This window comes from Eptatretus burgeri, unplaced genomic scaffold (genome assembly GCF_056783735.1).
Source record: "Eptatretus burgeri isolate ZD-2024b unplaced genomic scaffold, Ebu_testis_v1 Ebu_testis_scaffold_3153, whole genome shotgun sequence".
NCBI classification, from domain to species: Eukaryota; Metazoa; Chordata; class Myxini; order Myxiniformes; family Myxinidae; genus Eptatretus; species Eptatretus burgeri.
Window position 1 is genome coordinate 340,585 of NW_028225101.1, and position 14,416 is coordinate 355,000.

The 14,416-nt window shown below is 46.2% G+C and overlaps 1 protein-coding gene across 3 annotated transcripts in view; it reads right to left on the reverse strand.

Moving 5' to 3' along the window:
- Positions 1–2,060: 2,060 nt before the first annotated feature.
- LOC147006804 (uncharacterized) overlaps positions 2,061–14,416 on the reverse strand; it is a 17,325-nt gene continuing 4,969 nt past the window's right edge. For 2 of the 3 annotated variants that reach the window (XM_085867793.1, XM_085867792.1), the window contains exons 4-9: positions 12,844–12,903; positions 12,282–12,341; positions 12,024–12,060; positions 10,554–10,654; positions 8,410–8,464; positions 6,838–8,302 (exon numbers count right to left, since the gene is read on the reverse strand). In XM_085867793.1, the coding sequence (XP_085723919.1) occupies positions 8,259–8,302; positions 8,410–8,464; positions 10,554–10,654; positions 12,024–12,060; positions 12,282–12,341; positions 12,844–12,903 (357 nt within the window). In that variant the 3' untranslated portion in view covers positions 6,838–8,258. Of the gene's footprint in view, positions 2,951–6,837; positions 8,303–8,409; positions 8,465–10,553; positions 10,655–12,023; positions 12,061–12,281; positions 12,342–12,843; positions 12,904–14,416 lie in introns of those variants that run through there. The other variant, XM_085867794.1, reaches the window with a different exon arrangement.

The following is a 14,416-nucleotide window of genomic DNA, read 5'->3' on the forward strand; positions in this document are numbered from 1 at the left end:
CATTCTGAAGTGGCGATGTCCGTGTGCTTAAGATGTAATTGAAATCGAATTTGGTTTCCCCACGCAGGTTCGATTCCTGGCACTCCATTCTTTTTTGTGTGTAAATTATTTGTCTGTACTGAAGGTGAAGCTCTCCAAATTACAATAACGAGCAATAACAAGGACTGATTGGAACACTTCCAGGATCAAATCTTTGATTCAATAATTATGTCCCTGACTTTGTAGCCGGTACAACAACGGGGAAGCTGTTGGAAACACCGCACCGTACTGGACTGGACTGGACTTCAACTTTACAATCACATGACTTCCCTTTGGGATTTTAAATGCACGAAGTCATTCGGCCAATCAAGCCTGTGCAATGTTTGCCAACCTATGGTCGTTTGCTGTGTTTCGATTTATATTTCTATCCATGTTATAGTATGTTGATTGAACACATTTTATATTATAAGAATTAAGATGGTCAATGTATTATTGTTATTATGGCATCATATTTATAAATTAATAATTTATATCTGTAATATATATTTATCATATATATAATTTATATCTGTAATATGTATATATACAAACCACCACCACCATTTTTTTTATTTCCCACCACCTTTTCTCGACAGTTGGACAGGCTTTACACCAAAGAGGTCAACGATTGACCGTATCCTTGCCCTTTGTGTCCTCACCGAACGCAGACGAAAGTTTCAGCAGGGGCTGCTTGCAGCCAATGTTGATCTCTGTGAAGCGTTCGATTCAGTGAATCGGGATGTCCTCTGGAGGATTCTTGGTCTTCGTGGGGTGCCACCAAAACGGATCAATCTGATGTCTGAACTCCACTCTGGTACTGAGAGTGCTGTGAAGTGTGGTGGTACCATCTCTGACTTATTTCCAGTTGTTACTGGAGTTCGTCAGGGGTGTGTACTGGCCCCCACACTTTTCAGCACTTGTATGGACTGGATTCTAGGGAGGATGTCGGAGAGATGAAGCTGCGGTGCGTCATTTGGGAATGTCAAGATCTCTGACCTTGATTTCGCTGATGATGCAGTCATCTTTGCGAAGACTTTAGATATCCTCTTGGGGGCCCTCGAGGTGCTGAATGAGGAGTCGGAGCCGCTGGGATTATGGGTTTCTTGGGTCAAAACTAAGATCCAGTCTTTCAATGACATCTTGGATGCTGCTGTCCTGTCTGTGTCTGTTTGTGGTGAGGATGTTGAGGTCGTGGAGAGATTCACTTACCTTGGCAGTGATATTCATGTCTCTGCTGGCTGTGAGTCAGAGGTCAATCAATGTCTGGTTGCTGAGAGAGACTCAAATGAGATTTGTTACCTGCATGGTCCGTGAGTGTCAGCTGTGGCTGTATGGACATGTGGCTCGTTTTTCTGACGCTGATCCTGCTCACCAGATTCTCTCAGCGAGGGAGTCACGTGAGTTGAGGAGGCCAATGGGCCGACCACGTGCCTCGTGGTTGCAACAGGTTGATCAAGGAGATGGGGAAGGGTCAGGCATCTGCCTGGGGGATGGCCAGACGGAGCCCCCTGGGGTACCGGTGTAAAGTGGACGCAGCGACGCGCTGCTCCGGCACATGCTCCCATACCTGACCTGATATGTTCTCATGGATCAGGCATTGCGTGGTGGAGGTTACGTGCTCTACCGAGTGCCTTTCTAGTTTGCCTCCTGTTTTTGTCCGGAACGTCCTGATCCGTTCAGTGTACTCGCTCTTCCGTGAGCCTCGACGATGTATATAAAAAGTGTGAACTGATGTGATGTGACGTGTAACATGACATGTGACGTAACGTGGGACGTGACGTGACATGACAGGTGAGGTGGTGACGTGATGAGACGTTTTGCGACATGTAACGTGATGAGTTCATAGAATATGATACCCCGCACAGTGTCGCAGTGTTGTACGAGACACAGGAGGGTCTTGCCGTTCGTGGGGGTTACGTTCTCGAAAATCCCCTTGGACCGCAAATCCGCAAAGTTAGGGGGTCTCGGTCCCCTAACTTTAGGGGGTCTCGGACTCGGTCTCGGCAAATCGGACGCGTACGGGAACACTCCATAACCAGTAACGTGTTTCAAGGTTTATTCACAACTGGTTAACAGTGTAGTTACCAACCAGAAGAACGATATAACTCATCAGGCGGATGGTCCGTCACAATAACAACGATAACAATAAATATGATGAAGAACAATAATAACTCCAACAACCCCCTGATCCTCGAGAGAGGGTGCATTATGCTCTCTACGGGGGTGGTCCCTCCTCTCTTGGGAGGATGGCGGACTGGGGGGTCCGCGGGGGGGGAGGGGTGGGGGGATCACCGCTCCACCAAAACCGTTTGAGAAAAACTCAATGAAAGAATGTGATTCGGGTCCTCAGAGATTCGAAGAGAACACTTGGGAGACCCTGTCGAGGTTGTTCTCGATCTAAAGGTTGCAAATGTTATCCATTGTAAGGTTGGAGAAAGAGAAGTGCGACGTTGGGATGGTCGGGTCTTCAACACTGTCGACGAAGCAAAGCTCCGGGAACATTAACCTGGAGGAGGTATCCTCGTCCACATCCATATCGCAACACGAGCAAGCGCAGTGTTCCACGGCGGTGACCAGCTCATTCTTGTGCACTTTTTGAATCACCATCGGGCAAGTACGATCTGGGTATGACATCAGAGCCATAGAAGCTTGCCTTATGATCTTGGTCACGTGATATGTTTCCAGAGCACCCGAAGACCATAAGATGTTGGCCGCGTTGTCCATCAACAGCGGCCAGGAATGGTCATCCGGGTGGTTGACGTTGTCCTTCATCGTACTGTCATTGAGAGGACAATTCATGCCCATTGTTGTCGTGGAGATGACGCAACGTTGTCGATGAGATGACGCAAGGGTTCCATCGGCTTCGCGACCACCACGCTGTCATTGAGAAGACCCGGCCTCTCTCGCTGCATCATTGTCCCACCAAAACCATCTGGAGGGAAAGATGAGGTAATCAATGAAAGGATAGGGATGGGGGTGGAGGTTCCCTGGACATGTTCCCTCCCATCCACTCCCCTCCCCTCAACCCCAATCGCATCCACACCCACCCACACCTCCACCCCTTCGTCTCCAAAACACTCCCTCCACCACTCTCAGCTGTACACCCCTCACATCCACACCCCTCCGATCAACACTTCTCGCATCCACACCCACCCACACCTCCACCCCCTTCATCTCCACACCCACCCACACCTCCACAACACTCCCCTCCACCACTCTCGTCTGTACACCCCTCCTATCAACACCCCTCGTATCCACACTTCTTGCATCCACACCCCACCCATCTACATCCCTCCCCTCCACCTCGTCGTTTCTACACCCCTCTCTCTCATCCACATCCATCCCCTCCACCCCTCACATCCACACCCCTTGCATCAACACTCCTCCCATCCACCCCGTTGTTTCCACACCCCTCTCTTCCTGGCACATCCCTCCCCTCCACCTCGTCATTTCCACACCCCTCTCTCCCATGCCCAGTGCTCCCCTCCACTCCTCGTCTCCACACCGCTCCCATCCACATGCCTACCCTCCACCTCCTCGTTTCCACACCCCTCTCTCCCATACACATCCCTCCCCTCCACCTTGTTGTTTCCACACTCCTCTCTCCTGTGAACACCCCTCCTCCAACCCCTCGTTTCCACACCCCTCCACTCCACCCCCTTGTTTCCACACCCCTCCCCTCCAGCCCCCTTGTTTCCACACCCCTCACCTCCCTCGTTTCCACACCCCTCCACTCCACCCCCTTGTTTCCACACCCCTCCCCTCCAGCCCCCTTGTTTCCACACCCCTCCCCCACCCCTCCTCCTCCTTATATTCACACCCCTCCCCTCCACCTCCTCATATTCACACCCCTCCCTCCCTCGTTTTCACACTCTCCCCTCCACCCCCTTGTTTCCACACCCCTCACCTCTCTCGTTTCCACACCCCTCCACTCCACCCCCTTGTTTCCACACCCCTCCCCTCCAGCCCCCTTCCTTCCACACCCCTCCCCTCCAGCCCCCTTGTTTCCACACCCCTCCACTCCACCCCCTTGTTTCCACACTCCTCCCCTCCAGCCCCCTTGTTTCCACACCCCTCCTCCTCCTTATATTTCACACCCCTCCCCTCCACCTCCTCATATTCACACTCTCCCCTCCACCCCCTTGTTTCCACACCCCTCCCCTCCACCCCCTCATATTCACACCCCTCCCCTCCACACCGGTGAGTTCCACTTGCCTTGGCTGGTCATGAACAACAAAGCAAACCACGTGACGTTTACCAGTAAATAACCGATTCGGATGATTAACTAAACCATGTGACTCGGTAAGTGAAGTGTTGTGAATCCGTGTCGCGGGCTCGGTTATTACAATCCAGGGCTGTATTATTATCGCCATTTCATGAGGGACCACAAAGGAGCTTGTTCGCCAAAGTGACCCCTTGTGGAGTGGCTGGTCGGGTCGCTCACTGGATTCCAACCCAGTGACTTCCCACGATTTTTCCGCCAATTTTTCAGAAGCATTTTTCACGATGAACGTGAAGGATGTGAGACAATCAGCCCCATTAAGGGATTTGAGTGAACTTCATCAAACAATGATGTAAATACATTTTACAAGGAAATTTAAAAACATTTTCTCCTCATAACTTGTCATATTTTCATTTGTAAACAACAAGAGGGACAATTTCGATTCATTTTACCCGTCATGATCTTTCCTGCAGCCGTCACCTCACAGCCATCCCACGTGGTCAAAGCTTATGTGACGTCTGCAACATGCAAAGGTTCCACGTGGTGTTCGCATAATGGGCGGGGCATCCCGCTCTCGCTTCCCACGTGCTCAGAATGATTGACAGCTGCAGCACGAAAAGGTTCCACGTGGTGTTCTCATAATGGGCGGGGCATCCCGCTCGCGCGTTTCCCACGTGCTCAGAGCTGATTGACAGCTGCAGCACGAAAAGGTTCCACGTGGTGTTCGCATCATGGGCGGGGCATCCCGCTTTCTCATGACAATGTTTGTTGGAGACAAAACGTGATTCCATTGAAGATCCTCGCGAGCCTGAAAGTTTTATATTTTATTTTAAAAGTCCATTCCCAAGGATTAGGAAACATTTGTTCCAACAACACCCACTTGATTACCACATTGTGCAACAGGATGATGACGTCACACTTTAACATCCACTCTTGCACGATAATTATGGCAAAATAAAGCACACCGAGTGAAATTAAATGCGAAAACCTCAGAGAAACAAGAGAGAACTTATAAACTTTCAAATTGGACAACTGACAAATCCTTTAACTTGAAGTACATCCTCTACCTCGCCAGGACAGGAAGGCTGTCTGTCCGCAAACAAGATATAAGAGAGAGAACACTTTAGAATTCACCATTTCTCTCATGCGTGAGCCACACCGACCCCGGAGATCTTTCCAGGGTGACCTACATCTTCATAATGCGTGAGCTTGTCAGCATTCCAAGGTGACCTTCAAAAAGACGGTCACCCTGGTTCGACCCAAACCTGTAGGATGACCATCCCCATCAGGTGACCCACACAATACTCGGGTGAATGATGCAATTGCCGTGCAGACCTCACCGTGCCGTTTAACCCTCCGGGGATCTTTGTCTGGCCGAGGGTTAACAGTGACCATCACCGCCGCGCCTCAGCACAGAGCACCATTTCCTGTGTGTTTTATATTTCACGGCGATGGCCCCGCTTCACACAGGAGCGACAAAGGCTTCATCGGCTTGAGCCTGATTTCTTGATTAAGAGTGTGAGGACGGCCGACTGAACTACAACACAATGACGAAAAAAATCTCAGGTATGAGAGAACGGAAACATCTGAAACACTGAACCCAAAATATTTTGTCATTCGATGGAGCAGCAGACTTGAGGATCGAGAGAGAGGAACACAAGAAACTGACTCAGAAGAGTAAAGCTGGGTATGAGGGAGGGGTAGTGGGGGGGGAGAGAATTTTCAAAACGCTGCCATGATGCAGGAGAAATATCCGGAAAAGAGAAAAGAAAGAGGATCAGAAAGGAAAGTAAAGTCTCGTGGATGAAATTATTGCACCCATATGGGAATGTTGGGCAGGATTTTCAGAAATTTGGGAGGGGAGAGATGGAGTCACATGGAGCAGATATTTCTCTAAGCACCGCCATGGTGCAGGCACGGGGCTCTTGGAGAAAATATCCGGAAAAGAGAAAAGAAAAGGATCACAAAGGAAAGTAAGGTCTCGTGGATTAAATTATTGGAACCATCTGGGAATGTTGCGCAGGATTTTCATAAATTTGGGAGGGGAGAGACGGAGTCACATGGAGCAGATATTTCTCTAAGCACCGCCATGGTGCAGGCACGGGGCTCTTGGAGAAAATATCCGGAAAAGAGAAAAGAAAAGGATCACAAAGGAAAGTAAGGTCTCGTGGATTAAATGATTGGAACCATCTGGGAATGTTGCGCAGGATTTTCATAAATTTGGGAGGGGAGAGACGGAGTCACATGGAGCAGATATTTCTCTAAGCACCGCCATGGTGCAGGCACGGGGCTCTTGGAGAAAATATCTGGAAAAGAGAAAAGAAAGAGGATCAGAAAGGAAAGTAAAGTGTCGTAGATTAAATTATTGGAACCATATGGGAATGTTGGGCAGGATTCTCAGAAATTTGGGAGGGGAGAGATGGAGTCACATGGAGCAGATATTTCTCTAATCACCGCCATGGTGCAGACACGGGGCTCTTGGAGAAAATATCCGGAAAAGAGAAAAGAAAAGGATCACAAAGGAAAGTAAGGTCTCGTGGATTAAATTATTGGAACCATCTGGGAATGTTGCGCAGGATTTTCATAAATTTGGGAGGGGAGAGACGGAGTCACATGGAGCAGATATTTCTCTAAGCACCGCCATGGTGCAGGCACGGGGCTCTTGGAGAAAATATCCGGAAAAGAGAAAAGAAAGAGGATCAGAAAGGAAAGTAAGGTCTCGTGGATTAAATTATTGGAACCATATGGGAATGTTGGGCAGGATTCTCAGAAATTTGGGAGGGGAGAGACGGAGTCACATGGAGCAGATATTTCTCAAATCACCGCCATGGTGCAGGCACGGGGCTCTTGGAGAAAATATCCGGAAAAGAGAAAAGAAAGAGGATCAGAAAGGAAAGTAAAGTCTCATGGATTAAATTATTGGAACCATTTGGGAATGTTGGGCAGGATTTTCAGAAATTTGGGAGGGGAGAGACGGAGTCACATGGAGCAGATATTTCTCAAAGCACCGCCATGGTGCAGGCACGGGGATCTTGGAGAAAATATCCGGAAAAGAGAAAAGATAGAGGATCAGAAAAAGGACTAGATCCGGAGTTCGTGCACAGGTAAGTCAAGCATCCAATGGCTCGTTGGCCGTCTTGGAGAGAAAAGCGGAGGGGGTTTGGGGTCTTGCTTTGAGGATGTCTCTCAATTAACTCGCTTCACCTTTTTGGGAGATGGTTTGTGAGTTGGTTTGAAAAAATTTCAGGAACCCTTTTGATTTGTTTTGGTCCTTGACTTGGTTCTTTGGAATTGACTCTGCCGGGGGATTCTCAAATGAGGAAGAGCTGTTGCTTTTTTGGCTCACGTTTACTGAAAGTTGTGCGAACGGAAGGTTCTCAGGATCTGAATGTCCCTGCTCCTCAGAGACTGTGAAAGAACATTTCTCTTTTTGGGTCGTTGTTAAGTCGATTGACCCTGTCCATTTGTTCCGGCAAACTGTCCGAGTTGTCTCGACGGGAAGAGATGTTCCTCGTGTCGTTGGTTTTCTATTTCTCCTCCCACTGATGACGATTTAATCATTCGAGGTGACATCTTTCCGTTGGATCCCGAGTTCACCGTGGTCATTCCATTCTGTCCAAACTGAGTCTCTCCAGGTAGAAATGTTCCCCGTTGGTTGTCCGTTGCTCCTCCCACTGATGACGATTCAATCATAACAGACCGGATGTTCCCATTGAATCCTGGCTTCATTGTGACGCCCACTTCCTGTTTGTTTGTCGTTAACCAATTCAACATCAAATTGAGGATTGTCCAAAGCTGTAATTATTCATCCTTCATTCCATGTGATGAAAAAAATACACATTCTCTCGTGGCCTCTGATCTCATCCCATGTGATGTGGAACCACCCTGGATCACTTGGGGTAAAACATCACTCCTCCGCAGCGCGGCCTTGTGATCCTGCAGAGCTGGCTTGTGATCGTGCTCTGTGATGCTGCTGCTCCATCGACACCAAACCATTCACTTCTGAGCTCCGATTATCTCAGCTTCCGGTGCTTCTTCTTCGCTTTTTGCAGCGAGAGCAATCTGTGAATGGGTTAACAAAATTATTTTTCAGACGGAGATACAATTCATTCATTTAAATTTACTTTAGTGCAATGTGCCCGATCTCATTTACAGGAAATTTAACTTACAGTGGTTGTTTATTGCCATCCTGTAACATTTCTCAATCTGGAAGTAATGTGAGATCTGTAACACAAAGAGCAGCAAACAATACACCTTTACAGGTGGATATTGTGTCACGTGACTTCCTGTTTAAACCCGTGCAAGTCCTGAACAAAGGGTACAAGGAAGAATCAACTTGACTCGTTATGTTTGTAACTTCGCACTCCATTATTTATATATTTAACACATTTCATTCAATTCACTTAGTCCATCCAGTTGTGGGTTTGGGTGTTCACTCCAGGGAGAAAACCCCCAGGGTAAGGGGCTGCTGGCTGACAAGAACCCCCCATCCCTCCCATCCCCGCCATCTTTATTATTCTTTTTGGTATACACTGTCGAGGCTCATATGAGAGCAAACTCAGAGAACATATAACAAGGGTTGCAGGAAACAAAGGGGGGGGGGGGAGGAAGGGTAAAAAATGTGGAACAGAGACATGACGAGATCTGTGGAAGGGAGAGGGATAGGGTGGGGAACACGGGGTAAACAATATGGATACTACAGGGACTTTCAGGAAGGAAAGCATGGAATTTGAAGGAGATGGTTTTGGGGTGGATTAACGGGGGTAGAAAAGATGATGGTTTTGGATGGGGGAAGATAAGAGATGGTGGTGAACAGCTGTTTTGAAGGGTGGGATTGAAGTGTGTGGGAGTTTGTTCCAAAGGCGGAACAAAGAGGAATGAAAGAGTGAAGGTGAGCAGTGATTCTTGATTTTGGTAGTTTTACCAGAAGGGGGTTATTGGCGGACCTTGATCACCCTGCGGAAATATGGGGGAGACATATCTCAGTCAGAGCCGGGGGGGGCAGAGAAGAGATGGTAAAAAACAGAAAGACCACCGACCTGCCTGCGGTGAGAGAGTGGGAGACCCAAAGACTCAGCCTCATCGCGGGAGATACCATTGATCCTAAATGCCTTGGTTTCCACAGTAGGAAGCCGAGAAAGGTGAGAGGCAGGAGCACCAGCCCAGAGGGGAGAGCAGCACTCCATCAGGCTGTAGACGAAAGCTTTGTTTGTGGTCAGGAGCTCAGGTGGGCCGAGGAAGGACTTTGCACGACGGAGGATGTCCAGTCAGCGACTGGCTTTTTGGAGTCGGCGATCTTTCAAGGGCAATTCTTCAAATCCCATTCCATTCCCTGATATAATTTAAGGCCTATCTTTCCAACAAAATGCCTCGATATTGTTGTTTTACGATCCTCTTTATTACAAAAGTGACGTTTTTTTAAAGCTTAATGTAGTATGAGCACAACCCCATGGTGTACTCCTCTTCAGGGAATCGATGGATCCATGAGTGTACGACCTTCCTCTGTGGACTATCATTATTAACTCCGCCACCTAAGGTGGATGGAGGTTTTGTTTTCACCCCAGTCTGTCTTTCTGTGCGCAGGATATCTCAAGAAGTTCTCAACGGATTCAAATGAAACTTAGTGGACAGGTTAGATGGTTGACAAGAACAAGTCGATTCGATTTTGTTTCAGGTCCAGATGTATATACAGCTTGGTCCAAAAAGATGTGGACAACTTTGTTAATGTATTTGGAACCACAAATGATATACACAATACCCTTTGGTTGATATGATACAGAAACTCGTTTGTGACGCGCAGGACATCAAGGCGGTACACGAGTTCTTGCCATGTTCGGCTCAATATGTTTGCGTCCATCAGTGCAAGCGCAGATGTGATCCGAGAACGAAGATGCTGCAGGTTTGCCACCTTGGTGCTGCAGACAACATCTTTGACAAACACCCACAGGAAAAAAAAACAAACTCAAGGGGGGGTTATTCTCTCTCTCTCTCTCTCTCTCTCTCTCTCTCTCTCTCTCTCTCTCTCTCTCTCTCTCTCTCTCTCTCTCTCTCTCTCTCTCTCTCTCTCTCTCATGTTCCTTTTGTTATGTTGCATCCGGATCCGTTCTATGTTCTAACTCCTCCACGAGATTTGACCTTGTGCACAAAAATTTATATTTTTAAATACTCACACTCCCAATTAGAGTGGCGGAGTGCGTACGACGTGATCTGTGTCCAATGTCCCTCAACAAGCGAGGACACCGGCTAAACTAAAAGTAACATTTTTTTCATGGATTGTAAATATTTTTCACCAGGTAAGACATCAAAAGCATACCTGGATGACGATACTGATGCACACAAGCACTGCAGTTAGGATGTTACACGCCACCATCACGTTGACATTCCAATCTGGAGTGGAGGTGAACTTGATTATTCCTGCAAACAAGAGCAAAGAGAGTGTTAAAAGGCTTATTCTTACGATGTTGATCTGAAGACCATGGAGGAGCTCAAACAGAAATCACATTGCAAGACAAACACATCAAATACAGTTTTGACATCATCCTACTTCCATGTGGATTACGAAGACATCAGGAGATAATGTACAATCACATTGTGTGTAGGATATGAACTCATGTTGCTCGGCAACCGATCATCCTCAGCAACATGAACCAGAGCAACGTAAGTCGGGGGCCAAATCCTCCCCATTTTTCCTTGCTGCCTGGATTCGTCAGGGCAGAGCGGTCACGGTCAGAGTACCGATCGGACCCTATGGACCGACCCATTATCTCTTGTCTCTGTCTTTTCTCTCTGTCTAACTCTGTGGTGGCCCTGACTTCATGAAGGTGGGGGTATACCATCCTAGATGTGGGGGATCTCTGGGTCGCTCCTCGGAGATCGATCGGCTGTTTTGGTGCCACGGGCCTGTTTGAGAGAACTGTCCGGGGCTACACAACAACAACAACAACAACAACATGAGCCAACTGCGAATACGTGGAAAAAAAACCCCGCGAATACACGAAGCACAGGGACCGCGAATGTAGAAGCAAGTCGCATTGATTTGCGGGGCCCGTGAATAGCGAATCTGCGTATCGCGAGGTCCGACGGTACTAAATCCACGAGGGCTGAAAAAGTGAATGAAAAATTGACAAACAAGGAATTCTTATTCATGTTACTCTCACTCGGGTAGAAAAATTGAAGTTGGAGTTTTGAAATATGTACATTCACATTTAAATTAAGTTCAAAGCAAAAAAAAACAAAAACAAAGGCGTCAATTACTTATACGTGTGTATTTAACCTCCTTGGGCCATGAAAACCAATATTACAAAATCCCGTTTGTTTTTAATTGTCTAAATGCTAATCCGAGCTAATTCAGCATCAGATTTACCTTTGCTTTACCTACACATACAAAACTGTGAGGGACACAGAACAGAGGATGAGGTCCTGAAGTCAAATATGATCTTCACAATGCCGAGAGGGGGTGGGCTAGGTGAGAATCTGATGAGATTGAAAATGTTTGTGGGCAATCGCTCACCTGGAAACATGCAGAAACGAAAGGTAGACATATTTTCCTAAATTTTGATACCAAGAAAGTGAGATAAACCAGGGGGGTGGGGGGAGGTGGAGAGGTCAGCAGTCACATGTTAAGGGGTTTCATGTGATGGAGTTAAACATGATTTCCATGAAGCGAATAAAACATCTCATAAACTTCTGGTGTGTCCATCGTGAGTGCGACGAACTCTCTGCAGTCTCGTTACTCAAGCAGAACGGAATAACGGGATGAACCGGAACATTAAAATCGACTTACCTTGATACAGATTCGTTGTCCAGTGTGCTTTCCGCGGCTGCATTGAAATAGAAAGAACAATAATGTCAAACTGGAAGAAGTTTGCACTCACAGACATATCCATGAGTGAAAGTTGTACTCATTGCACATGTACACACACACACACACACACACACCAGCGTGCGAGCCAGAAACGTGGCCATGGATTGATCCCTTTTTCCCCAAGGAGTAGCCCTCCATTTATTTCTATAAAGCCTGGAGCGGTGCATGCCATCATACCTTAATGAAAGGAACAAGGTTGAAGAACCTTTCCACAAGGCGATCCTGAAAACTTGGCTTCTGTACGACAGACACAGACAAACAAAACATGGTGGATCAGTCAAAGTGATCTGGACAAATTGCTAGTGAATGGTGAGGATGAGATTACAGCTGGGAAGTCAAATAAACACAATACACACATTGACACGTGACACACACACACACACACACACACACACACACACACACACACACACACACACACACACACACACACACACACACACACACACACACACACACACCAAGTGAGCCAGAAACATGTCCTTGGATTGATCCCTTTTCCAAAGGGGGAGCATGGTGATTTTCCAATAAAATCCTTTGTAAGACATGTCGGCTGATTGATGCTGCGGTTAACCGGCGTAACAGCTGAAACTATGTATTCGGCAATGGGTGGTTCTGTGTTTTATCACACACACTGCAACTGAACCGTTCAAACCGTTTCAGGTTATACTGTATAATATATCTTTCATATACATGTATTATAAAAATAATATTCCTGGAGTAGTTCATGCCATCGTACCTTCGTGAAGGGAACAAGGTTGGAGAATCTTTGCACAAGACGTTCATATAATGTTGGCGGCTAAATGACAAACACAGACACAAACAAAACATCTCACATCAGTAAAAGTGAATTTCCTGAATTATGTGACTGCAAAGGGTCACGTACCACACAGACATACATATTCGTGTACATATCTATATGAAGACCACAAGGGGGAAAACCAGAGATGTCAGGATAAGTCAATTTTGAAGAAACTGAAAAACAAAGTTTCAAGACTTTGGTGGACTGTTTAATAACTGTCATATAGATTTATTTTCCAGTAAAAGGAAGAGTGATCATTGGCCGATCAAATTAAGCATGTAGCATTTGCCAAGCTTCTGTGTTATTTAATTTAAGAGCAAAGAACGAATCAATGTTGCAAACTGACATCACTGGTTATTCCCTTGTTTAATCATTGCCATGCAATTTTAACCCAGGATGTGTAGCAAATTCATGCTTGTTGGTTATTAGCATACATTACGTGACTTTGGTGATCACAGATTATTTTTTTCAACATTAAACGGTCATTGTTATCTTGCCAAAACGAAGTTTTTGCAAGATATGTGAGTCAGCTTGTATGTTTTTTGTTTGTTTGTCTGAAATCACGTATAAAAAATTCTGCAGAGCACAGTTATCATTGGAAATTTTTGTAACTTCGCATATCAGAGGCCTATAGAGGTCCCTTTCAGTGCACAAAATTTTGAAGGTCAAGGTCAAAGGTCAAGGTCACTTTGTCGCAAATCAGGGGAGTCGACGAAACCCTTATTTTTTGAATAATTTTGATCGGATCGTCTTCAAACTTCATGGGAATATCGTTCATGGTCTGGCGCTCAGCTGATTAATTTTTGGTGGCGATTGGCCTTGACCTTCATGGTTAGCGTCTCAGGTCAAACATATTTGACCCCAAGGTCAAATTTTCAAGTTTTAGGAACCATATCGTGTTGTACCTCAAATTGAACACCTCGATGAGTGCTTTCTAGATATGTCAAGCTTGAGACATTATGACGTCATTTGGTGACGTTCTGAGGCAAACGCATATTTTTCATGGTTACTCTGGAGAACGATTCTCATCGGAATCTCTCGTAGGCAGATATTCCTCAAGGAGTTGCTCCTGGTGGATAGCAGCTCTGTTCACCTCAGTGTGACCTTAAAGAAGTCACACGTGGTCACCTTTTGGAAAGATACGGGTCACCCTGCGGATGACCTTGTTGTTTTTGTTTTTGTTTTGACTTGTTTTTTCATTGCACGGCTAAACTTTATACCATATAAATTATGTGACACCCCTGGATATTTGTTAAAGTAATATTGTGAGAGGAAACCTTATGTTGCCAACTATTGGCAGGTGCAATAACACTAAAATTTATAAAAAGTGACATCTCTGGTTTTCCCCTTGTGGTCTTCATATATATATATATATATATATATATATATATATATATATATATATATATATATATATATATATATATATATATATATATATATGTTGTTGTTGTTGACTCGGCGTCGCGGGTGAACTACAAGGGAGAACCTGTCTCGGGTTCCTCTCCAG